Source organism: Peromyscus californicus, unplaced genomic scaffold (assembly GCF_007827085.1).
Source record: "Peromyscus californicus insignis strain IS unplaced genomic scaffold, ASM782708v3 Scaffold_7__1_contigs__length_154581171, whole genome shotgun sequence".
In the NCBI taxonomy this organism is placed as follows: Eukaryota; Metazoa; Chordata; class Mammalia; order Rodentia; family Cricetidae; genus Peromyscus; species Peromyscus californicus.
In genome coordinates, this window is record NW_026294595.1 from 11,458,174 (window position 1) to 11,483,968 (window position 25,795).

The 25,795-nt window shown below is 52.4% G+C and overlaps 1 protein-coding gene across 7 annotated transcripts in view; it reads right to left on the reverse strand.

The window, feature by feature from the left end:
• Nucleotides 1-25,795, reverse strand: part of Col5a1 (collagen type V alpha 1 chain) — a 154,718-nt gene that overhangs the window by 31,362 nt on the left and 97,561 nt on the right. For all 7 annotated transcript variants that reach the window (XR_008215058.1, XM_052724382.1, XM_052724381.1 and 4 more), the window contains exons 28-42: nt 22,896-22,940; nt 21,456-21,509; nt 18,912-19,019; nt 18,087-18,140; nt 15,881-15,934; nt 12,296-12,340; nt 12,117-12,170; nt 10,874-10,918; nt 10,054-10,107; nt 8,837-8,890; nt 6,133-6,186; nt 5,205-5,312; nt 3,604-3,693; nt 3,458-3,511; nt 2,209-2,316 (exon numbers count right to left, since the gene is read on the reverse strand). Coding sequence is in view for 6 of the 7 variants with exons in the window: in XM_052724382.1 (XP_052580342.1) it covers nt 2,209-2,316; nt 3,458-3,511; nt 3,604-3,693; nt 5,205-5,312; nt 6,133-6,186; nt 8,837-8,890; nt 10,054-10,107; nt 10,874-10,918; nt 12,117-12,170; nt 12,296-12,340; nt 15,881-15,934; nt 18,087-18,140; nt 18,912-19,019; nt 21,456-21,509; nt 22,896-22,940 (981 nt within the window). In the remaining variant the exon portion in view is untranslated. The remainder of the gene's footprint in view (nt 1-2,208; nt 2,317-3,457; nt 3,512-3,603; nt 3,694-5,204; nt 5,313-6,132; nt 6,187-8,836; nt 8,891-10,053; nt 10,108-10,873; nt 10,919-12,116; nt 12,171-12,295; nt 12,341-15,880; nt 15,935-18,086; nt 18,141-18,911; nt 19,020-21,455; nt 21,510-22,895; nt 22,941-25,795) is intronic.

Consider the following 25,795-nt stretch of genomic DNA (forward strand, 5'->3'; position numbering starts at 1 on the left):
GAGGCCACTCCTTAGAGATGAGGAAACTGAGGCACAGTTAGTGCTGTGGTTTGGACACACAATGGTGAAGGCTTGGTTCTATCTGGGGTTGCTGTGGAAGTCTGAGGAGGCCGGACCTTGTTAGGGACACCACCACCCCCTCGGCTGCCATAAGGCGAGCATCCCTCCACCACGACGCTCCGTCTCACTCCAAACCCACAGCAATGGAGCCAACTATGAACCAAAACCTCTGGAACCACAGGTCCAAACAAATCCTTTGATTTAAGTGGCTTCTCTCACATATTTGTCAAAGCTTATTAGCAGAGCTTGTGAGTGTAAGTCCCTGAGCCTGCTTGGGTTCCTCCGAGCTGGCGAGCAGGGACCACACTGAGCTACAGGGTGGCCTCAGCAGCTGCTTATGCAAACTCTCTTATGTTACTCTGTCAATTCTTTGTGAGCGCCCTGCCTGTGCACACACAGACCTGCCTACACACATACACATGACATATATGCACGCACATGTGTCCACACAGCACAAACACAGATGTGTGTATACACACATACACATGATGTGTGCACACACAAGTACAAACAGACACAGATGTCCATGGGCGTGCTCACACACAGGATATGCACATGCATACTGCTTGTGCATGTGTATGCACAGACACACACAAATGCATGCAGACATGCATACTCACATACACATACACGGCATTCACACAGCATGCCATGCATGCACACACATTCAAGCATGCACACAGACATATACACATACAGACCCTTATCTTTTCTGCCTTCATAACTGACTTGTTTTTCTCACAAGTGCCCCTTCATAATCTCCAGCGACCTCACTAGTTCTTGCTATGCTCAGTTTTGACAAAATCCCATCACCCAAGAGCAACAAGCATTTTCTCACCTCAGCTAGGAGTTTATTTCTTCCAATGACACAAAGAAATTGTGTGCAAGAGGAGAGGGACACGGATGCTTGGCTAGCCCATCCTGTCCTTCCTACACCCTACTCCCGACTCCGTGAAGTCAGCCTGTCCTCCCTAAGCTGGAGAGTGCTCTGGCAGGTCCAGGGTTTGGGCAGCATCTCTCCCTGTCTGGTTGGGAGTCTGCAGAGACCCCCAGCCCTCTCTTAATCCTTTCCTTTTGCTGGAGCTATTCTGGGAGACAGTGAGCTTTTCCCTGCTTAGGGCAGTTCTTGCAAGGTTATATCGAGTCTCTGGAAACAGCAAGCTTCCTCCGGTTAAGTCTGTGAGTGCCACATGTCCTGATCCTCCAAGGGTTTCTGTGCTGCACTCAGAATCCAGCTGGACCTGTGTCCTGGGTACCTGACTAAAAATGGCACAATGCTATCAATTGGCAATAATACATTGCAAGATTCTCCATGGTACTGATGTCCCAAATGTGGTCTGCATGTTCTTCCTCCGTGTGAACCCAGGAGGGCAGGACACACAGAACACAGAGCTCCACTCGATTAAGTCAGTGGGCATATGTGTCTAGCTCAGTGCTCCATGCCTATCCTACACGAATGCGCCTTACGGCACTGTGCACGGAGATCGGTAAGGTGGACTGAAATCTATGAAATCTACCCCCACAGATGTGGGAAATCAGGGGTAATGAGAGGGCATGAAGCTGCATATGAACTATAGACATGAAGTGGGGGTTTGGGTGCCACTGTGCATGGGGAGACATGCTGGGTGATCAGAGAAGGCTGTGTGGAAACCCAGGCCTGCCCAATGTCCAGGCTTTAGAGGCCTTTCAAAGCCCAGTGAACTCAGGCCTCACAGAGGAGCTGCTCTGCCTTCTGGGGACCAACCTGCCATCCACTGCCAGACAGCGCCTCCCTCCTGTGCTCTCATCAATAAAGGGACCACCCATCCCCAAACGCTTGTCTCTTTCCTAAAAGGTCCAGCCATGGGGCGAGGCCAGCGGGGAGGTGATGTTCACCCAGCAGACAGTATCACCCAACTACCTAGGAGGCACAGAGGCTAGACAGAGCCCAGGTCTATAGGGGACAGACTGTGTCTAGCCAATGTGATATCAGCATTCAAGGTAGGCCAGGCTGAGCTGGCTGGAACTCCTCAGAGGTCTATTCCTATAGGATAATCAGATTCCATAGCCTCTGCTTCCTCCCACCCCAGGGGAGTGTCCATGGAGATAACACAGCAGGAGGGACATGGCCAAACCTGGGAAGGGACCCCAACCTTAGGTAGTACTTACAGGAACCCCTTTCTCTCCAGCTGGCCCCGGAGGTCCCTGAGGCCCAGGTCTCCCGGGAATTCCGATGGGCCCCGCTGCACCAGCTGGTCCTCTCTCTCCTGGGGAACCCTAAAAGTATAGCAAGAAAATGACTCACTTGAGGCTCTTGAACTGTGTGGTGAGACTTCCTTAAGCACCAACGGGTCACACCACTCTTCTGCTCACTTTAGAGTCCTCGGGGCTCCCTGTATGACTTTCTGTAAGCATGGACTATTTGGTCTAGTATTTGAGGCTGTCATTAGGCCTCTTCTTAGCTCTTCTCCTCAAATAACTCCATCTTACACAAGCCCTCTCTCCCCATGTGTCTGGGAACAAGTGTTACTTTGTGTCTGTCTTTGATGACCTTTTCCGGAGGCCTGGCACCTACCCATCCCTGTAGGGTCTGCCTGTCCACAAAGTGCTCACAGGTTTAGAAGACGAGGTCTTGATCTGAGTGCAGATATTGATGATAACAGATTCAGGCTAAGCTTAGGGTCACATCAAGAGGTCAACACAGTCTGCAAACCCTCCGTATAACCTATCAAAAGGGAAGACTTTTCTCATCCCATCTGCCTTCCCTGGTCTGGAACCCAGCTGGGAAGGTCACTCCCAAACTCATCGGGGCTTTACACGTGAGCACAGCCATCAGGCTGGCTTAAATGGTAAATGAAGCAAAGCTGACCGTCCTCATCCATGTGGTGGAGGAGCAGCCTCAGACCGGGAGCCGCAGCTAAGGGCCTGGGCATGCAGGGTCCTAAAGCCTCTCACAGCTGGGGTACTGAGATTGGTGGGGGCCTGGCTAATCCGTGAGGCAACACGTGATAGCTCCTGGACTACAGGCTAGAGTTAGACCCCTTCCCTACCTGTTCCAGATGGCCCACCTTGCTCTAGAACGTGTCCCTGAGGTTCATAAGAAGAGTACCTCCTCTCTGTGCTGACCCAAGATGGGTCCACACCAACTGTGAGTCCCCCTCCTTGCCTCCATGCCCAGACAGGTCACTTGTAGGTCTCCACGCTCCCACTCCTCTGCTGTTCTTCATACAAGGTGCCCCTGTGACTCTCAACCCAGCCGCTGGCTCAGGAATACTATCCCTATGCTCTGCCCTGTCCTCCTGACATACTTGATGGGGACCCGGGCAGCCAGGCATGCCCTCTCAGCTCTGAGGGCATCCCACCTTGCCTGTGGAACATGGGTCTGAAGGATAGGATGGGATGGAAGATGTTGACTCACCGCAGGACCTGGGGGGCCAGGAGGACCTTCACTGCCTTTTAGTCCAAGTGCTCCCTGCAAAGCAGTAAAAATATGGGTTGAGGGCACTGAGAGGGAGTGTCGGGGCTGTGAACCATACCACTACACCCACCTAGTCCCTCACTCACCACGGGGCCGGGGAGCCCTCGGTCCCCAGGGAATCCACGCAATCCTGGAGGGCCATCCTTTCCAGGGAGGCCAGCGGGGCCTGGGTCCCCCTGGAATGAGAACCAGAGTTAACCCTACCTGGAAGCTCCAGCTGTTGATCTCCCACCAACCTCCTTCATGTCTAAGGAGCAGGGTGAGGTGTTTATCAGGATCCAGTGGGATCTGGGTTGACCTAGGCTTCCTTTAGCCCCTTGGCTTTAAAGAAACTCTCTGGTTTTGTTTTGATGTGGAGGTTGGGGATGGAAACCAGGACCCGGCATGTCTCCTCTATTCCTCCGTGGACTTGAGCTCTGCCCCTGCACACACCTGGGAACCATGTTCTCCAGGCTGGCTCTGTGTGTAGATCTGGGGAAGAGACTCCAGCTGTGACTCCCTGTCCCTGTGCTTATTCAGGGCCCAGGCCTACAAAGTCCAGCAGGCCAGCAGGGCCACAAGGGGTCCTCAAGGGGACTGTGCCAAGCTAAGGGCACATCAGTGATTGTGGTTAAAAACATGCCACTCAAGGAACTTGCTGTCAGCCCAATGTCCACTTCTAAAATCAGATACCATTGGACTTACCTTTCCTGAAAGTGTAAAAGCTAGAATATCTTCCAGAATTTTCCCTGGGCTTCACATGGGAACACACAGGTCTTTCTGAACTCAATGAGCTCTGTCTAGAGTAGATTTATAGACCAAGTGCTTTGTGTGTTAGGGTTATATATGATGTGTGTTCATATACACACATATGTATTCATATATATATCTGAGGATATGTGTATTTACTTACTCAAACACACACATGAAGTATGATTTTCTTCAGTATTTATTTACTGTATGTCTCTAAATTTATATTTACTTTTTATGTGGTCACATCAAAAGGTGGGGTGGGCCAGGCATGGTGGCACATGCCTTTAATCCAACACTCAGGAGGCAGAGGTAGGTGGATCTCTGTGAGTTCAAGGCCAGCCTGGTCTACATGGCAAGTTTCAGGCTAGCCAGGGCTACACAGTGAAACCCTGTCTCAAAACAACAATAACAAAAAGCAGGCTGAGAGTTTGTGTTGTTATTTACCCTTACAGAAATTTGAAGGTTTTTGTGCTAACACACAAACATTACAACCACAAATTTGGGGCACCCGAGCCTACTGGACAGACTACAAAAAACGGGTAGAGCGAGAGTTGGCACTGGGCACAAGGTTGGAAATACATTCATTTTTCACTTTCGGAATCTATTTTCAGTGTGTTCAAGGGAGGGGTCTTCAAAGGACCGTTCTCTGCCAGATCTGTATTGGCTGTTGAAGACTCAGAGCCTTTAGTCTGTTTCTGGGAGAGGTGGGCAGCAGGAGAAGGCACTCTCCACAGGGGCGGGGATGGTTTGATCCCACGTTCCCTCTGTGCACCGTCTACAGCGGGTCACAGCCCTGTCTCAGTTCAAGCAAAATGGATCTGAATGTGTGGGTCTCAGAGAAGCATTATTTGAGAAATTACCCATTTGTCCAAAAGGATCAAGAGAAAACGCAAAGTTTTAACCGATTCCCTAGGAAAAAAAGATTACCCTGACATGGAAGCTTCCAGAAACTCACCTTTGTCCCTTCTTTTCCAGTAACACCTGGGAGGCCCTGTTCACCAGGGGGGCCTGGAGGGCCAGGGTGGCCACGCTCGCCCATCGGACCCGTTTCTCCTGTGGGACCCTACGGGGAGAAACAAGTGTTGTTTTTGAGTGACATGCTGGTTTTGATGACTTGCAAGAAGATAATCTTCTTCCTGAGCCTAGGCACAGCCCCAACTAAGATGACAAAGCATCTACAGTGGACCTATCACTCTTCTCTAGTCTCTCACAAGGCTCCTCCTGCCATCCAAACTCCAGGAGGAAAAGATGAAGTCAGTGGACAGAGTTAGCCATGGCTGGTGTCCCCCTGCACCTCTCTAGAGGCTGTTTCTGGGATGTGATCAGAAAGGTGCCGAGGACTGCCAGATTTGCTACAGAGGGAAGAAGGCCTCACGGGCTGCAGTTCTGTGGTGACACCGGGCATCAGTCTCTTCTCATTATGGCAGGTGTGACTTTCTAAGCGGCAAGGTGGCAGACACAACACCGCCCTTGGATCTAAAGCCATCAGCCCTAGCCAGAGCCGGTACCCTTCACTGATCTGTGTTGGTTAGGATCAGAGCCCCTGACACTGTCCAGGGTGGAAGAATCAGGTGCCCCTGCTGTCCACCACAGGACAAGAAGACACCACTGGCCCCTGTGCCCTTGGGGGTAGTCAGACTCCAGAGCCTGGCCCTGTCTGGCCTGGGGTCACCTGAGCTCTGTTGCTGAACTCAGGCCACATGCTCCGTGAGTGGCCTGCTTTCTCTCAGCACAGCCCCCGTCAAGGGGCTCATCTCCTACATATACCTGCCATGGGACTTTAGCCTCTTCATGAGAGGGATCTACCACCTTGACTACCCTGAACTGGGAAAAATTGACCAGAGGCCGGACCCCCAGCCCCAGGATGCTGCACAAGGTCTCACCTGAGGGCCAACCACTCCGGGGGGGCCTGGAGGGCCAGTCTTGCCTTGGAAACCCTGTGGAGAGAGTCAGCAAGCTGAGGACCACAGCAGCACCCACCACCCTGCTGCGGCCTCCCCAGAAGCCCACCCCGCATCTATCCCCACTGGCTGTGCTCCAAACTCTCATTTAGAGTCAGGCCTTATGCTCCCTTCCCATATTAATTTCATGAGAGTCCTGAAGCCAGGTGGGTCAGCTCCATGCCGTGTCTTTGTGCTGAGAAATGGATTTTTAGTCTGTTATTCTCTCTCTTGTCACTGCATGTTCATTTTCTGAGGACACATGAGAGCCATCTCTGGGCTGGTGCTCATTAGCAACTTTGTGGGACTTTTTAGCCTTTGTTATCCACGCCTCTGACGCACGGCAGGTGACTCGCCAGCCTGCTTCTCTTCATATTTAGGACAGGCGGGAGCCAGGCCTGGTGGCTCTCTGAAGCCGTCAGTGCAAATGTGTTAGTTTAAAGTCACTTCATAGATGCTGTCTCCTTGAGGATCTGAGTGCTCATGCCTGGAATGGTCCAGGCTTGCCCCCCACTCGGGCTCTGCTGCCCAAACTCTCCTATTGAGCAGGAAGCTGCAGCAAGTCGAGCTTGATTTGAGGCACGATAGCAGGGCAAAGTAGGCGCAATGAGATACACCCGCAGCCGCCGGGTGTCCAAGGATGGATCTACCCAAGGCCTGCGCAAGGCACTCTAGCTGCGCAGAGGTCACCACTATGGCAGGAGGCAGATGGCTCAGGGCCAGCAGGCGACAGTCTAATATCTCTCACAATTCACTGGCCGCATGAACCACAAGCGACTCTGCCCTGTAGTCCCCGGAGGGCTCTTCTCTCTCAACCCAGCTCAGCTCACACAGTGGGCAGAAGAAACCATTTCTAAGACACATTTATCTGACAGTCAAAGACAAGGGTGATGGGCAGGTGAGGGGGGAACGGGGGTGGGGAGTGCTGACAGGACACAGGAGCCAAAGTAAAGCTCTGCTCATGGCCGTGTTCGTGAGGAGGGCAAGCAAGGCCTCCCACCAGGGTCCTCCTCCATGCCCGAGGAGGAGGAGACTGGTCTTCTGCTCCTTCCTAAGAAACAGGTTTTTGGCTCCTGTTAAGGAGAAGTAGTGGCCACTTGTGTTCATTAGCAGAGGAGGGAGAGAGAGAAAAAAAAAGGAGATGCGGAGAGGAGAAAGAAAGTCCACACTTTAGAGGACTCCAGATGAGTCCCAGAGGGTCAGCAGCATCACGGAAGTGCCCCTGTGCCTACAGAGGTGGCTGGATATGATAGCAGTTGCTGGAAACTATACTTTTCCAAGCAAAGACAGGCGGCTTAATGATCTGCAGAATGAGTCTGAGAGAGAAAAGCACACAGTATGCAAAATTCTTCTCTCTTGTCTCCATGGAAAGGCATTAGAGGAAAATGTGCAAAGCTCTGAAGAAATGTTTTAATTTTTCTCTCTAAACAAAAGAGCAAGGTAATCTCCATTTATCAGCCGGTACGGGCTGCTCGAACATGGGCAAAGGCATAATTAAAAGGCTTCTCGTCCCTGTGCGCTGAAAGACAGCGGGGACAACGTATTAAAGCAGGTGCCAGGACGCTATCTGATGAGGTGTTCAAAGGCCCACATCAGGAGAGCCAGTCTGAGCCATGAGAGCCCCCTAGGAACCTTCAGGCACAATGAACTGGACGCAATGACACAGGAGCCGGTCAGCTCTGTGGGTCCCACTCTGCTGATGAGAACCACTTACACCTGTACAAACCGCCCCTTACTGTGGATGAGGCAGGGGCACAGAGAATCCAGTATGGCAGCAAGGGTGTCACTTGGAGGGCTCAGTTGTTCAAAGGCTGAAATCCCAGGGTCCCAAGTGCAACCAAGGCCACAGGCATGCACGTGCCCTTTCTGAGACAGGGTCTCTTTCTGAACCTGGAGTCCACTCATTGTCTAGACTAGCTGGCCAGCCAGTCCTCGGGAGCCTCCTGTCTCCACTTCTCCTCAGCCAGAATGACAGACTTGCGCCTCCACGCTTAGCTGTCACATCAGTGCTGAGGATCGGAACTCAGACCTCATGCTTGCCCCACTGGGCACCTCCACACTGAGCCTCTCATCTCTCCAGCACAAATTCTTCTTTACCATGACAGAGGAGGCTAAAGGCATCTTTTTGCTCCCTCCCACCAGCTCCCCAAGCTGGACTCTCCCAGATGGACAATACTAGGATCTATGTGACATGGCCCTTGTCATGGGGTTCTGTAGCCTAAACAATCGGCTATCCACAGGTACAGTGCCTCCCCAAGTACTCTTCCGGATAAGGCCTGTGGTGTCCCAGCAAGGCTGCACTCACAGTGACCCTGAGGAAATAGACACAGGTCTTGTGATGCCAACAGTACTGTGTCCCAATGGCTTTAAACATGGCCTTGGGCCAAAACTACGAAAACAAGCAAAGAGCCATTGTCCAGTTTCCACTGCGACATCCTGGGGCTCCTGCCCACCCCACAGCCTGACCCCAAGTCAACAGCAGATGGCTGACCCACAGGACGCCTTGCCAAGGCCTTTGGTCTTTCCCAGCTGGGAAGGACCCCCCTTGACTATGCCGGGCAGCCAGCAGCACGTTATATGTAGGGCTGTGGGAGACCCAGCCAGAGAGGCCAGGCACAGCCTTGTCCCCAGCATTTGTAATACTCACGGTCTCGCCTCTCTGCCCAGGATGTCCAGGGAGCCCATCCTTGCCTGGTGGGCCCTGAGGAAAGAATCACAGCAGGGAAGGCTCGTTCAGCAGCTCAGAGAAGCAGGTGACAAAAATTGCTGTCATTTTAGTGGCTCTTGAGAAAAGAAATCACCCGGCAGCCACAGGGACAGTAATCATGGAACTAGATGCCGTGGAAGAACCTGTCCCACAATCCTCACAGCTGTCCCAAGGGGTTTTCAGAGGTAGAGGAGGTCAGCCAGATTCCCAAGCTTGATCAGGTGGATGGATGACCTGGCTGCACGGGGACCCTTATCTGTCTAGCTTGACGAACACTGAGGAGGGATAGTCACTCCAGAACCCAGAGAGAGGTCTGGACAGAACTTTCCCTGGCATGAACATCCCCTGCTGAGGCCCTTCCCCTGCTGTGGACCCCCCATGTCACAGACCCTTCCCTGCCATGAACCTTCTATGTTATGGGCCTTCCCCTACAGTGACCCTGGCTATGATCTCTTCTCTAACACGGAATTTCCCTGGCATGGATCTTCCATGCCTTGTCCCTTCCCCTACAATAGATCCTTTGAAGGCATGAACCTTTCCTGCACAAACTTCCCCTAGCATGGATCTTCACCTTCTCTGGGCCTTATCCTGACTCAAGCCTCCTCTAGTATGAATTCTCATGTATTGTAGGATGCCTCCTACCATGTACCTTCCTCCCCTGCAGGAGGTGGCCCTGAGTGGGCCTCCCTTGCTGTGCACTTCTGCTGTGGGCCCTGCCTGGATCCTGGAGAGGATCCAGCTTTGGCTTCAGACAAGGCCCCAGAATTGACAAAAGACCTTTCAGTTGTTTTAAGAAACCTTGTTTGTTACATTTGTGTGGTCACCCAAGACACTAGTGCAAGCCCAGTCAGAATGTCATGATGGTCTCAATGAGAGCCGGACCTGCCATAGGAGGTCCACACAGGCGGAGGGCCTCAGCAGGGAGGTTCATGGACAGGAAATTCTGTCCATAACTAAATGCTTTCCAGAACAGGAGGCCTACATGGGTGGGGCACAGCCACAGGCTGCCTTAGCAGCCAGGCTTGGGAGGTTGTCTCTCCTGCCCGCCTGGCAGGGGTCCAGTGTGCCCTTCTCTTCCTCCCATATCCTAGGGAGATGAGGAGAACGGTTGTCAGGGAAACCTGACCCGCCGCCTCCATGGGAGAAGCAGTACTTACCGGGGGACCCTTGGGTCCGGGGAAGCCTGTGGGTCCTTGGGGTCCATTGGGTCCCTGGGAACAGAGAATGGCCAGTTTGAGGACAGCTGTTCTTCCTGTTAGCAGCCCCCACTCTTTCCTCACTATGGCACTGGCTGCACCTAAAACCTTCTCTCTGTTTAACCTGACCGGTCCCATTTCCCCATTTGACTCTAGAGGACCTGAGAAAGAGAGAGAGAGAGAGAGAGAGAGAGAGAGAGAGAGAGAGAGAGAGAGAGAGAGAGAGAGAGAGAGAGAGAGAGAGAGAGAGAAAGAGAGAGAGATGCTATATAGAAGATAGATAGATGGGTAATAGAAGATAGACTGGTAAAACAGATGATAGATTAGATAAATAGATAATACATGATAGATGGGTAATAGAAGATAGGGAAGGTAAGTAGGTAGGTAAGTAGATGGATAGATAGATAGATAGATAGATAGATAGATAGATAGATAGATAGATAGATAGATAGATAGATATCCAAGCTAGGAACACTGGTGGTCAAGTTACATGGCAATACCCCAGAATCCTCTTTGCTGTATGAGGTCAAGACACAAGTTTTGTGGTCTTAGTCACCTCCAGCATCTCAAGACTGGGTGCAGAGGATGGGATGAAGTCTTTCCCAAAGGAACACATAACTTCCGGATATGAGTTACCCTTGGGTCTCAGCAAGCCCTGCTCCTCTGCAGGGCACTGTTGGCCTCCTGTACTGGCTCACCCAGGGTTAAGTGCCTGGAGTGTGTTTGGGGCCAACTTCCTCCCTGGAAATCTTCTCATAGCCCAGGCCCGGAAGACTCTTACCCGCTCACCAGGAGGGCCAGCTGGGCCATCGCCTCCGGAGTTGCCCTGAGAGAGGAGAGAAAAACTCACCGTGACTGCTATGGTCAAGCGCTCTTCCAGGCCCCTCTAATGTCTGGGGCCAAGGCTGCTCAAGGTCATCCTGACCCCAGTGCAGGGTAGTGTGCAGTGGCATTGAGCCTCAGCTCCACGCTAGGCTGCCTCTATGCACAGCCAATAGGGAGCTAGCATGAGCAGGGTGGTGATGGCAGAACAGGCCCCCAAGACTAGTCAGACATGGGCTGTGCTCAACCAAGAACAACCAAAAGGACTTGACGGAAAGAGCACAAGGCTCAGCTTCAGGACCGCTCTGGTTCTCATGAAGAGCTGAGTTCACTCTGTGTGTGTGTGTGTGTGTGTGTGTGTGTGTGTGTGTGTGTGTGTGTGTGTGTGTATAATGTACCTGGAGCTTAGCACAGAAGAGGGGATAGGTCAGTTCTGACTCTCAGCTAACTGGAACCTCCTCTCAGCAAGATCCCCCTAGGGATATTTTAAAAATTATTTTCATGTGTATCAAAGTTGCTTTGCCTGCATGCATGTCTATGTGTCAGCTGCATGCCTGGTGCCTGCAGAGATGGTATCAGATGCCCCGGAACTAGAGTTACAGATGGTTTTGTGCCACCAGGTGGGTGCTGGGAACCAGACCCTGGTCCTCTGGAAGAGCAACGGATGCTCTTAAACACTGCGGTGCCTGTTTCTTTGGCCCCCTTATTTCTGGATTTTTACTGGTTAGAACTGGGCAGCATGCCATGCATGGCCTTTCCCCAGATTTACAGCACAGGGAGCTGGCTTCACCACCTCAGCAGGAGGAGTCCCGGCAGTGGTTGCTTCAGCTTCCGCCTGAACCAGAAAGAACCTTCTAGTGAAGATCTCTACAGTTCCCTGTCACCTTTACCAGAAAAGAAATAAGGCTTCCCCACCAGACCTCGGTAGGGCTCTACCGGCCTGGCTTCTGGGGGTCTGAAGTCCCTATGTGTAAGGGCTGTCCTAACTCTGTCTGTCTTGGGTCTCCTTAGGGTTACCGTTAGTTATGTGGTCCAACTCACAAAGCGTGCTGAAGGCTGCTAGAGGCCACACCCCCCTTTAATGATATTCAAGAAAATGGTTCTTTTTGTTGTTGTTTCATGAAAAGGCCACAGACCACCCACGGATGATCTCCACAATATGGAGCTACAGTTCTTACGCCCCAGAAGGACCATGAACATACCTTAGGGCCAGGCTTCCCTGTGATGCCCCGTGGGCCTCTTTCACCCCTCGGACCCTGAACAGATGGAGAGAGAGAAGAAAAGCCAGTTAGCTCAGAGGCCCCAGATTCACAGAGCCTCCCCACCCACACCCCACATGCTCAGTGTGTACTGAGCAGCCCTAGGCCACAAGGAGCGTTACCGTTGGGCCTCGCTGTCCCCGAGGTCCTGGCTTTCCAGGTGTCCCCTACAAACAGAGAATAGGATGTCAGTCACACTGGGCATATATGGCCCTGCTCGGCAGGCTGCCTTCCCTGAGTTAACAAGAGATGTCAAGAACCCAGAATGAGGTCAGGAAGGGCCTCTCTGGGGGTGAATGGGGAAGTACATGGCAGAAACACTGATGGGTAGTGTCTGTTACTTAGGTGGTTCACTTGCTCCCCCCTCCTTCCCCCCTCCCCTCCCCTCCTCTCCCCTCCTCTCCTCTTCGCAGGCACAGAAATCATTACTCGAAGAGAGAAGAAAGTCAACTCCTATCACACATAATTTTCTTCCGCTACTGTTAAGAATATTAGGCATTAAATTTTCATCAGGCTCTGCGGGCGCGAAGGGAAGCTGCAATTTAACATATAAATCATATATCCAAGAGTCCCCGGCTTCTCTCGGAGTTCAGTCCTTTTGCTGTTGCTGATCTGCATTTTCCAAACCCCGGAAAGCAAACGCATGGCATTTGTTTTCTGTTTTCTGCCATAGCAAGGATATAATGGCCCACAAGCGCAGTTTACCCACAGCACACAGGGGTAATGGATTGAGCACAGAGGCTCTAGCACTCTGAGGTTCATCCCGGGTTTATCCCGGTCTCTACCAACAGGGCCAATTCGATCTATAAGCTGAAGCCGTAGAATGAGTCTCTCCTTAGCATTTTCCACTTGCTCACTATCGGAAGCAAAAGAGTCTCCCATTTTGAAAGGCATTTAATGAAACAAATCATAGCAAATGAATTATGGTTTTTTTTCCCTTCACAACACACGCATTCCTGTTACAATGCTTCGGCTCTGTGACAACATCCTTTGGCTGCAGGTAAATATTTGCATATGAAAATTAAGTGAGACATCGGCTGTCTTCTGTTGTGTGTGCCCTCACTGACAGTGTAACCAGCCCTGACTCATCCGGGTATGTCATCCAGGCTGGGCTGCCAGCACCACGTCCCTCTCCCACCTTCAGCACTTCCTGCAATCACGCTCCGATCCCATCTGACCTCGCAGCATACCTGGCTCCCGGGTGCAGCCTGCCCTGATGGAACCTGGGGCATCTAGGCACACAAGCATGGGGAGGAGGCAAAGAGGTCTCTACCCAGCTTCCATCTGGGCCCCGGGGTGGCAAGGTGCGCAGCAGGGTGTGTGGTAATCTAACCCCCACTAGAGCTTGGCCTGGTGACTGGAGTTGCTGATCGAAGCATACATCCAGGACTCCCTCACAAATTAATTGTTCGGGTGCACCTGGCCTCTAGACCCTGCTAGGAAAGAATAGGATATCCCTGAAAGTTACCTACAACTTTTCTGGAGCACAAGGACAAGCTGAAGTATGAAAAGCCTTGAATTCACTCAGCGGGGCCTTCCTCTCCTGGGACACCTCCGAGGGGCGGGGTACAGTCTCATCCTAAGACACGGCTTTGCTTGTGTTGTGGCTCTGCCTAGGTCTGCAGCTGGCTGGTTGGTGCAGTGTTGCTTCTCATGGTTTCCCACTTTACCTCCCACTGACAGGCAGACACGAGCCACTAGCTTTGCTGAAGCCATCTCTGGTAACCAAGGACTGAGGTGTATGGGTAGCGCTTGTGTGAGTGGCAAACACATGCACGTGCTGTAAACCCGGCCTGGCATCCCACGCTAGAGGTGGCCTGCTGACCAGATCATCTGTGAGCAGAGCAGGTCTCCAGGGTGCAGCACAGACCCGCCCCCTTCACAGCCCTCAGTCCCTTCTTCATCATCTCCCACACGGGGCCAGAACTACTTCAAAAATCTGCCCAGAGTTACTACCCCCATGACTAAACTCTGGCTGCCTTGGGATAAAGACCCACCCTGAGGCACTGCACAGGCAAGGCCTCCACAGCCTCCACCAGCCTGTCATGCCCACCAGGACAAGTTCCTGCTACTGGTCACACCCCTTCCTTACCCACTGACCGAATCAGCTCTGCCCTGGGCTCAGCTACACCAGCTTCTCTAAGTGGTTCTGCCCTCCACCCCTTTCTGGTCTTAGCAGGAACATCTCTGCCTCCCGGTAGTACCCAGGTCTAGGGGCTCGCTTTATCCTTCCTTGCATGCTCATTACCCTTGAGCGCTGGTTACTGGCTGCTCCTTATCTTGCTCAGTCACTGGAGCATCCCCTGCCTGGTAAGCTCTGAGCTTAGCAAGGGCTTAGGAGACGCGCAGTGCAAGCAAATGAACTGCTTTCTGTGAAGCCCATGTGACTCAGGGGTCCACAGCACAAGGAAGCAACAGGACAACACAGCCCAAACCTTGGGGTTGGCGTTAATTCCGGATACGATTCTGCACCAGAGGCTGATTGCAAGGCCAGCCCGGCCTCCAGCCTCCATGGACAGCTGGGGAAAGTCAGCCATACCTAGTGGTCCAAGGACACTCAATTTTTGGTTGAGCTCCCACTTAGGCAAAGCAACAGCCCTTGGGCTTTCCATCCTATGACAGCAGCATCTTCCACACCTGTGAGACCTTGGGCCTCACAGGGACTATGTCCAAATATTCCAGGGGACAACCCTTCCCCCAAACACTAGTCAGACATTTCTAGATAGAGGGTCTGACTGAGAAGAGAGGGATAGATGATAGATAGATAGATAGATAGATAGATAGATAGATAGATAGATAGATATAGATAGATAGACAGATGATAGATAGATAGATAGATAGATAGATAGATAGATAGATAGATAGATAGATAGATAGAAAATAGAAAGATGATAAAGGGACCACATGAGAAAGAGGCGATGGTAGCAGTAGACAGCCTCCACCCTGTGAGCTTGCTCCCAGGACATCCCTGCTTTCTGAATTGTGAGGCTGGTGACCACTGGCTTGTTCACATGGTCTCATATCCTGATGAAGCAATGTCCTGCAAGGAAGAGCCCCAGCCTCAGCTCTATGTGAGTGGAAAGAAGCCAGCCAGGAGCACTCTGTTCTGTGTCCCCAACCACAATGGCCTCTCTGTTCCCCAGATGCCCAAGGCCCAAGATGATCATCACACTCCATCTCCCAACTGGAGGTGCTCAGGCTCTGTAATGTCACCAGTGACGTCCAGGAGGGCTTCTACAGGGAAGGCCTGAGCCAACAAGGACATCACAGAAGGTGGGGGTGGGGCTCACCCAGGTCGGCCCTCAAGTGAGGATACCTCTGTGAGGATGACAACTGAGGGAACCCAATGGTGTCATGCCCTGCCCTGTATTTACAACCAGGGTAACTTCCAACAGGAACTGCAGGTCTGGGAGACACTGCACTCAGGGAGACAGGAAAGTCTCTCAGAAAGAGGAGAATCTGGAGGCGCCCCAAGGGCTTCCTGACTCCCGTCCATCAGAAAGCCCCATTTTCCCAGTATGCTCTTTCTTACCATTGCCCCTTCCAATCATGGCGCCTCCGTAACTGAAAGTTAAAGAAAGGCCTAGAGCTCAAGGTCAGCTACCTCTGAAAAAGTGGTTTTGATAACAAATGGGGAAAACCAACAGAGCGCTGACTGGAGAGCCAACACCTGCACACCAAGGCAGCCGAGCAGCCGCAGTCCTTACCCTGCCGCCTTTCTCTCCGTTGGCACCCGGGAAGCCAGGGAATCCAATGGAGCCCTGCAAGACAGTTAAGGGGAGATGAAACAAGACCGCCAAGCCAGGAGCAAAGGCCGCGCTGTCATGCCCACCAGGACAAGGTCCTGCTACTGGTCACACCCCTTCCTTACCCACTGACCGAATCTGCTTTGTACCCAAACACCTAGGTAGCTACCCTACTCATCCACCCATGGAATGCCCACCCAGCTAACCACCCTACTCATCCACCCATGGAATGTCCACCCAGCTAACCACCCTACTCATCCACCCATGGAATGCCCACCCAGCTAACCACCCTACTCATCCACCCATGGAATACCCACCCAGCTAACCACCCTACTCATCCACCCATGGAATGCCCACCCAGCTAACCACCCTACTCATCCACCCATGGAATGCCCACCCAGCTAACCACCCTACTCATCCACCCATGGAATACCCACCCAGCTAACTACCCTACTCATCCACCCATGGAATACCCACCCAGCTAACCACCCTACTCATCCACCCATGGAATGCCCACCCAGCTAACTACCCTACTCATCCACCCATGGAATACCCACCCAGCTAACCACCCTACTCATCCACCCATGGAATACCTATTCACCCATCGTTTTATTCTCCTATCATCCATTTGTCTAGCCACCTGCCTGCCACCCATTCAACACCCATCTACCACTCAATATTTCCTGAGCATTCTCTAGACTCCAAATCTAGAACCCAAAGTTAAGTCCTAGTATATTCCATCCTGCTCCCCACACAGAGACTGTGCATTGCCAGCTGATGTTTTGGGGAATGGGAGAACATGTGTGGCTGAGGTTCCCTGGAAATGGGGGTTGCATCTTACAGCTCTGTTCATTGGTCCTGCTGTCACACTTTGTGATCTGTCCATAATGCCTTAACTAAAGCATGATGGTTTGCAAGGTCAGAAATGGACAGAAATCCAGGCACAGATGTATGAACAGGCCAAATATGGTTCTCGAGACTTCAGTGTGCCAAGCATCCAAACTCCCTCTATGTACAGAAAGATGCCACAGGGGCTCCCCAGGACATACCCAGGGCAGGCCACTGTGCACCGATGCAGGTGTTGTCTATGGCCCTTTGTGTCTCTGCCCTTTGGGTGGCCTGGCATCCTGACCTGAGCACATTCCTGTACCAGGAAGTCTGCTTATTTCCATGCCTTGCAGTCCTTCTCTATGTCTACCTGGCCACCCAGGCAGGAGGTTGAAACAAGGGGCCTGGAGTGGATGACCCAGAACTCCCAGGCCACTGTGCAGCCCATCCAGTCACAACCCAAGGACAGAGTTTCAGATCCTGCTTTCTCGTGCCCCCAGAGCGGCCAGCGCCGAGTCACATCCCACCCTCCCCTCTCTCAAATGTCTCCACTCCTTTTCTCTCCTCCTGAGACAAGTGCCTGAAAAGAGGAAGGAAACCGTGCCCAGGCGCCCATCCCCCAACACTGGGGCGGACGGCTACAGGTGGCAGACACATTGTAGTCACACCTAAGGGACACACTCCTGCCGGCCGGGTGTGTGTTCACACGGAGTGGACCGGAGGACAGGCCACCAGTCGCCCATACAGCCTGCCCTCCTTTGGTTGACAGGCCCTGGCTCTTGGGCGTCAAAGAGAGGGAAGCTAGCAGGCAGCGGAAGGGCGGGGATGCAAATCTGGGGCGGGCTGGCTGAGGGCTGCTAACCAGGTCTCCAGGGCAGCCAGCAGTTATTGTTTAAGGAGGAACCATGAATAATCAAATGTGGGATGAGAAGAAAATAATGTTCACACTGATTTCCAAAGCCTTTAGGACCTGTTCCACTTAAGCCTGAACATGACTGCCGATAAGACAGTGGTTGTCCTGCTCCGATACAGTCTCCAAACTTCCAAATAAAGTGACGTGGGTAAGTCAGGGGGCTAAGCCTCCCCAGCAGGCCACCAGGCCCCAGGACTGGCCCTGTGGCTGGCATAGTTTCTGTCCCCTTCCCTGAAAGGCTCAACTCATTGTCCAAGTGCTTTCTTTGAGCTTGGTCAAAGGCTACCTGGGGACTATGAGATCACGGTGAACATACTCTTCTACTATGGCCATGCAGAAGTGGAAAATGGATGAGGGGGTTTGGAGAGTGTGGGGTGCCACATGGGATGGCGCCTGCCAGGACATACTTAGCAGGGCTTAAATTACCTTCGGCCCTTGTCTTCCTGGGTACCCTGGTAATCCTGGCACTCCGAGCTTTCCCTAGGAGCAGAAAAAAAGACTCATAAATCACAAACACGACTACTCAACCTTGTTCTCTGAGCAGAGAACACTGGCGTATTCTGAGAGGAGCTAGGGCAGGTTAGAAGGGTATGGTCGGTGTACAGGGGCAACTGGATGTCCGCCTGGAACTGAGTGGGTCTCTAAGCCCTACCCTACCAGCATGTCTGGAAAACCAAACACCAAGCAAAGGGATAGATAACATGGCCAGGAGGAAGAATGGTCTTATCTGTGGGGGTTCTGAACACTCTGTAAGAGTTCTAGCCCAGGGCCAGATGGAGTGGGAGACTTGAGTCCTCCTGTGTCCCCTCCTCCCCAGGTTACTGGGGACAAGGTGTAGGAGGGTACTGCTAGTACAGGGCAGGCTAGAGACAGGTGTCTACTGGAGCCTCATGCACATGCCAGGCTGTCAGACTGCAGTGAGGACATTCTGTCACTCCCTAAGTGGAGACAGGACTTGATAGGGATGGGTGCTCATGTATGGCTGATGAGGTCCCCAAGCTTTACCTCTACCTGAAGGAAAACACTCCTCCAAGGTGTGGTGGGGGGCTCAGAAGGGGAACTTGGAACAGGAAAAGGACCAATGGATACACACACACACACACACACACACACACACACACACACACACACACACACACACTGGGAGATGTGGCAAAGGCTGGGGGTGGTGGGCATGGGCTATTCAGGAGTCCCACTACCCATCTGGTACTCAGAGCCCTCGAGGCACAGTTAAGCATTATAAACACGAACCTTCTCCCCAGTGGGTCCCAGAGGACCAGGATCACCATTGGGACCACCACGACCCTTTGGGCCTTCAGGACCATCTTCTCCTCGAGGACCAGGTGGGCCGATCTCCCCCTGCAATCAAAAAAGATGAGGTGAGGGAGACCCTTCCCAGTCTCCACCCCCAACTGACACCTCCCACCATCCTGGGGTAGGGCTGCCAAGCAGGCATGCTGTGTGAGAACTGAGCTTGCCTGGCCTTTCTCTGCAAACCAGTGGTAAATCCAAGGAGCAGCTGGATCGCTATCACCTCTCTGCACCGAGTGCCACTATGGCTGCCATCTCTGCTCCCTGACTCCCCTGTCTAGTTCAGTGACTCCTGGCTAAAATAACTGGTTAACAATAGTGGCTGCAACTCCCTCTGTCCCTGCATTAGTTGGGGTTCTCTAGAAGAACAGTAATCTTTCCAGGCCATGCCCTCAAAGGCCCACCCAGAGGTGTATCTCTTAGTTGATCCAGACCCAACCACCACAGTCTTCAAATTCACCTTCTTCTGAAGCCTCAGGAGGCATCAAGGTGGACCTCTCCCCAACTGGACAGTGATCTGGCTATAACCCACACCCAGGAGACCCAGAATGCACACCAGAGACTTCATCCAGTGTCCCTAGGTGCAGGCGTGAAGTCTGCATCTAGACAAAGAAGACCCACGCAGGCCGCAGAAGCACTGTGGCCATCTCCAGATAGGTACCCTGAGCTCTTAGTGACCTGTGCATGAGTCCTCTGACTTGCTGCTTCCAAGAGCAGCTGCAGACAGATGGATGACCCACGCACATCAAAGCACAGACGGCTCAGAGACAGACAACTGCAGAGTGCTCATTCAACCTACCAATCCTCTAAGTATTCACCCTGAGCACCTACAGAAAGCCCAGTGCAAGGCTCTAGGGAAGCAAAGCCATAGCACCTGCTCCCTCATCTCTCCCTCATCTGTTGAAATCTGAACTGTGCTCCCAGGAAGTACCTTTTGTGTGACTCGTTACCTATCTATCTATCTATCTATCTATCTATCTATCTATCTATCTATCATCTATCTATCATCTATCTATCATCTATCTATCTATCTATCTATCTATCTATCTATCTATCTATCTATCTATCTATCATCTATCTATCTATCATCTATTATCTATCTACCTGTCTATCTATCTATCTATCTATCTATCTATCTATCTATCTATCAATCAATCATTTATCTATCCACCATTTATCTCCTACCTCTATCTCATCTCCAAGTTCTCTCAATAAACACCAAACTGGCTGCAAACTCATACCTATCCTCCTGCCTCGTCTCTTGAGATTACAGCCACACACCACCACACCTGTGCCTCAGTCAAGTGGACTCTAATTGTGTGTGCCAAGACACCAGAGAGGAGGAGTCAAAGGGTCTCCTGCTGTTGACCGAGGGTAGCCCCTCAGCTGAGGCACTGAAGAACCTGCATCTGGAGGAGGCCCGGGGCAGCCACCTTCAGCAGCAGCAGCATAATGGGACACCAAATCCCTATTTTATTCTCCTCCTCTGACAGACCTGCAGGTGGTTTCTGCCATTCTCTGTCAGGTTGCAACGACAAGTGTCGAGTGTATAGGCCCTCTTGTTCTGGAATGTTAGCCGAAGGCACCTTTGGGGCCCATTTTGGGATAATTAGAGAAGCGGACAACAGGCCTGAGTTAGCCAATAGGCAATACTCGGGTGTGTACAACAGCTGGGCTACCAGGAGCACAGTGCGTCACCTTCTGCCAGGCTCTGATTCATTCTGAAGTTGTGGGGGAACTTCTCAGCAGGAGCTAGCAGGTGGAGCTAAAGGTCACCGCCTAGGACCCTTCAGTGCCACTGTTAAGCCCTGGTTCATTGTGCTTGCTGTGCTAGGCACCCCGACCTGAGCAAACCATGCCCTCTTCTGCACCGACAGCTTTCTCTGGAGCTGGGGTGAGCAACTCATCAGAAAGCAGTCAGGCTATGGGGACTTCACCCACTGCCCAGCACCAAACGGCAGAGTACTGGGGTTGCATGGGCTTCAAGAGAGACTTGGGTGCCTCCTGGGGACCAGGATGGTCCAGGAGCTCAGTAGAGACGGCAAATCCTCAATAGGGTATGGTCCTGCTGACTATCTGCTATATCTTGGGCAGTGGCTTGCTTATGGGCCTGTCTAGATGGTTTCCATCCCCGCTCCCGGGGATGCTCACCATCCTCTAGAGTCAAATTTTTTCTGTAATCCAGGGACCTCTGTCCTTACTAAGCTACAGCCAGGGTAGAGTACCAGTGACCACAGTTGTCCTTGGGGTTAACACAGCTCTGGCTTTGGACTGGGAACCGAGGAGCAGTCTAAAGAGCACTGCACAAGCCCCGCCACCCCACCCCCCAGCTCCAGATACTCTGTCCTCAGACCAAGGTCTTACAGAAGTGTTATCTTCTTTCTGATAAGCTGCTCTGTGCTCCCCAAAACCCATAGCTTTCATGCAGGTCCCCAGACCCACTCTACTTGTCCGTGGCCCAAATCCTAGGACCACAACACTCACCCGGTCACCCTTTATTCCCATGTCGCCTTTAAAGCCAGGGAAGCCGTCTTCACCCTGAGCATAGACAAGAAAATACATCAGCCTTCAGAGAAGAACTCCACTCCACAGCACCACTTTCCACTGCACAACACAGAGTCCTAAGCCTGGGGTAGAAGCAGGAGAGCTATACAAGGGAGGAAGCTTCGTGCCTGCCCAGAATGAGGCATGTGGACACCTGGCCTCTGACCCAGCCCCAAGGCCCCTGCCACAGTATGCATGACATGCCAGGGCCATAGGTTCTCAGACATCCCTTCTCCCTAGAACCATCCCAATCTGTTTTCCTAGGCCCCTTGGAACATCCCAGGAACTTTCAGAAGACACAGCCATTCCCCTGACCCTGCAGAAGGAGGCCTAGGGTTCTACCTATGGAGGTGCTTTGGAAGGAGTAGAGAATGAAAGGCCTCTTGGCCTGCCCAAAGGGTAGCTGGCTGGTTAGTTAATACCCAGACACAAGGTAGACCACACAGATAGTGTGCTGTTCCCACCATAGCCCTTGAAGTAATCTCTAGAGAATAGATTTCGGGCTAGCAGATCACTCAGGAAAGGAGGCAAAAATATCCACGGGTGTCCTGTGAGAAGCAGTGGCATGCACACCTGCAAGCACAGGCACTTGAGCTCAGGCTTGGCAGGCCCTGCTCTCACAGCCTTCAGACCCCAGTATCCCAGGGAGCTCCACAGCCTGCCACAAAGGGCAAACACACCCGCTAGCTACAGCAGAATGGCAAGGGGGTGCCCAATAGGGTGGAGCTCAAGACGGGCAGGTCACATCCAAGTGCCAGGCCTCCTACCACCAAATGCAAAGGACAGAAGTGGCTGGCTGCACAGTTCCATGAGGCTCAGGATGTCTCATCTGCCAGGGGTCCTGGGCACTCTGACTCGATGGCACTCAGAGTCATTAGTTAGCTTTGTATTAACCAATGATGATCCACAGAGGCCTGATAGGCATCCTTGACCATGGCAGGCAGCACCACATTCTGAAATGTGGCTTATATGTGAGTGTGAATAGTCACTGAGCTGGACATGCCTTCACATGTCCCAGCTCTGAGCCCTGAGACCGGACTGTAAACCTGGCCTGGATGGACTCTGGGTAGGAATGCTGGGCTTCTCAGGCAATAACACTGACAACCGACCACCATGAGGACTGCTGCCTGTGAAGGACCCACAGGGAGAGACTTGGGGGAGGGAGGGATGTGAAGACAGTCACGTGGCCACCCTAGGGCCTCATGCTCCGGGCCAGCCCAGGAGATGCTGACAGTACCACGGTCCGCAGCAGCTCTTTCTCCTTTTACAGACAAGTGAGCTTCCTTCAGAGTGACATCAATCCCCTCCACATTCAGAGGAAACCTGACTGGGTCTTGCATCATGCTGAGCCAGCCCACCCTCAAGGGGACAGACCCTTACCTTCTCGCCTTTGGTGCCCTTCAGACCTCGGATGCCATCTGCCCCCTGTGCAGGCAAGAAAAGAGAGTGATCACAAACACACAAGGCCCGGGGGCGGGGGCCAAGGGAACGGCTCCCACAAGTAGTATGTACCAGTCTCAGATGAGCCCTCATCCAACACATCCCCATCTCAGAAGGGAGAGGCGTTTCCTGTGCTCACATTGATTGACAGTGGCTCACGTGAGGCCCCCAGTGTCCTTCATTCCTACAGTGGCCTTTGAATCCTCTTTCTATACAAACATCCAAACCTCTCCCTGGCCAACTACTCAAAGATCTGGTTTTGCCTTACCAAGGGCCCAAACCCCTCGAACACTTTCCTATGCTAACATGCCTGCCTGTTCTAGAAACAGTCCCTCAACCCCTACAGTTAGGAAGAACTCAATGCAGGCAGGTGGGTTAAGATCCTGACTCTGTTCTTTGGCTTCTGAGGACATCCCAGTCTTCTGTGTGCCTCAGTTTCCTTACCTGGAAGTGGACTGATGAGGACCCTAGCCTTGTGACCAGTGCATACTAGGCATCCAGTAGACAGTGGTTGTGCCCCATTTGTCTGTGCTAATTCTGCTTTATCATTGAAAGGCGACACAATATTATATCAACTAATGTTACAACAATGACTGTGGTTGTCCTCAGCCCAGGGTGGACACAGCTCTAAGGACACAGACCACAGCCCTTTCCCCCATTCTCAGTGGGCCCAGTGCCTCTGCTGATGGAAGTGAGATCATGAGACCTAGTGACAGATGCAGCCACATCCTCACAGTCCATGACTTTTGACCTTAGGCCTCTGAAAGGAGTGCCATTTACCTACATGGACTCACTATTGACTCCGGGATCTGCCTCAAGTCATCTTTGCATAGGACCCCAGAGGAGCCACGTGGCCCAGTTTCTTCTAGATGAGGCTGCAGCCTGGGCCTGAGCCACCTTCTGGACCCAGGGGCCACCAGCTGCCCTCTGCTGGCCAGAGCTCCACAGAGCTTGGTAGTTCTAAGCCTTCTGTTGGGGTTGGGAAGAGCTTTAGAATGAAGGGTGGAGACACACCAACTCAGGAGCCCAGGCTGTGCCCTGGGCCTTGACACAGGAAGCTAGGAGCTATAAAGCAGGGGCACAGGTACCATGAGAGCTTAACCACTGGAGGGAGGGAGTGCTTGGAGCATCAGAAGACAAGCCCATTGTTGGCAACATTCCTACTCGGTATCCCATGATGCATGACTTGGGATGTGAAATGGATAGCCAGGGAGAAGGGAGAATCTGGGTGGCAGCTGGGTCAGAGTAACTCTTGTTCATAGATCACTCATCCTGACACTGGACAAATAGATGTGGGTTGACGTGGAGGTGCCCAGTCTGTTAGGACAGCAGCCCCTGGCCCTTGGTGGCTGCTAAGGAAGGAAAAGGTCCTGGAGAAGGGGTGCTGACTCTAGGGAGTCTGCTCTGCGCTAGCTCACACCTGAATTAATGGTGGACAGAACTGAAAAATGCAGGGGGCCCAGAGCAGACATAGAGACATCTGACACACGCCTGTCCACACACAGTCTGTGAGCAAGGCTTGCCCTAAACACCCAAGCAGCAGGAGTTTAAGAACATCTGTGGTCCAAAGGGCCCAGGAAGGCACCATGTGCCCTGTCTGGCCAGCTGCCTTGGCGCTCCTGGTCTCCGAACACTCTTCTTTTCCTGAGATACCTTCCGGGTATCTAGAAGTCCCCAAAGAAGAAGACAGCGGGTGGGCTGTTCCGGTGGCTGTTCAAGCCCCGCCCATCCTCTCACTCTTCCAGGCACGTCCGTGGAGGGGAGAGACAGAACCACAAGAACCTGGCAGAGATGAATTCTCGGGGCCAGCCCTGATGGAACAGACTTGTAATCCAAACTGCTCCTGAGGCTTAAGCAGGATCCTGAGTTTAAGGCCAGCCACCTAGGCAGCTTCGTGAGATTCTGCCTCAAAACCAAAAGTGAAAAGGGGCCTGGGCACTTAGCTCGGTGGCGGAGTGCTCATCAGATATGCACAAAGCCCTGAGTTCATCTCTTAGTGAGAAGGGGAGGGGGTAGGGGGAGCCAGCCCTGTCTGCCTTCAGAGGCCGCAGTGAGAAGACCCGGGCTGTGAAGCAGGAAGCGGCTCTGACCAAATGATGAACCTACTTGCTCCTTGACCTTGGACCTCCAGCCTCTATTTCAAAACCCCTGATCATGGAATTCCTCTTACAGCAGAAGGATAAGCCACAGCAGAACCCTTTCTCAGGGAGAAGTTTACATGGGAAATGACCAGATCTCCCTAGCCAAGGAACTACCCTAATAGTGACAACTAGCACCCACACCTGTGCTGTGTCCATGGGCCTGGAACTCACTAGGTGGCCAGCATCACTTCTGTTCTCAAGAGCGCAAGGAGCGGGAGCATCTATTTCTCTTTTGAAAACTGTCTTAAATCTTGCTTTTCCCTCTGCTTCCAAGTCTAACTGGATTGCTCATGTCATGGGTGAATTTTAATCAGATAGATAGATAAGAGCATTCCCCATAAACATTTTAAAGTAAACACCTTTCAGCTTGCAGAGGAAGCCTTATGCAATTAGCCATGTATAGGAGCTGCCAAAGGCTCGGGGTAGGCGACAGGAATTTGTAAGATAAACACGCATGGAGCTCCCATAATCAGCAGTGCTGCTCAATTATCCCCCTTACAGGATTCACTAGGCATTCTGCTGCGAAAAGCATGCTTAAGGAGGAACCTGACCTGCCTAAGGCTGCCGTCCTTGAGAGGTTGCTCTTGAGGGATGTCCCCGTTTCTGAGACACGGAAGCAGGGCCATTTGGGTTCAAGTCTAGACTGGGGCACCATGCTTGGTGAGATCCTGCATAGTCTCTGAACACTGAGGTCCCGAG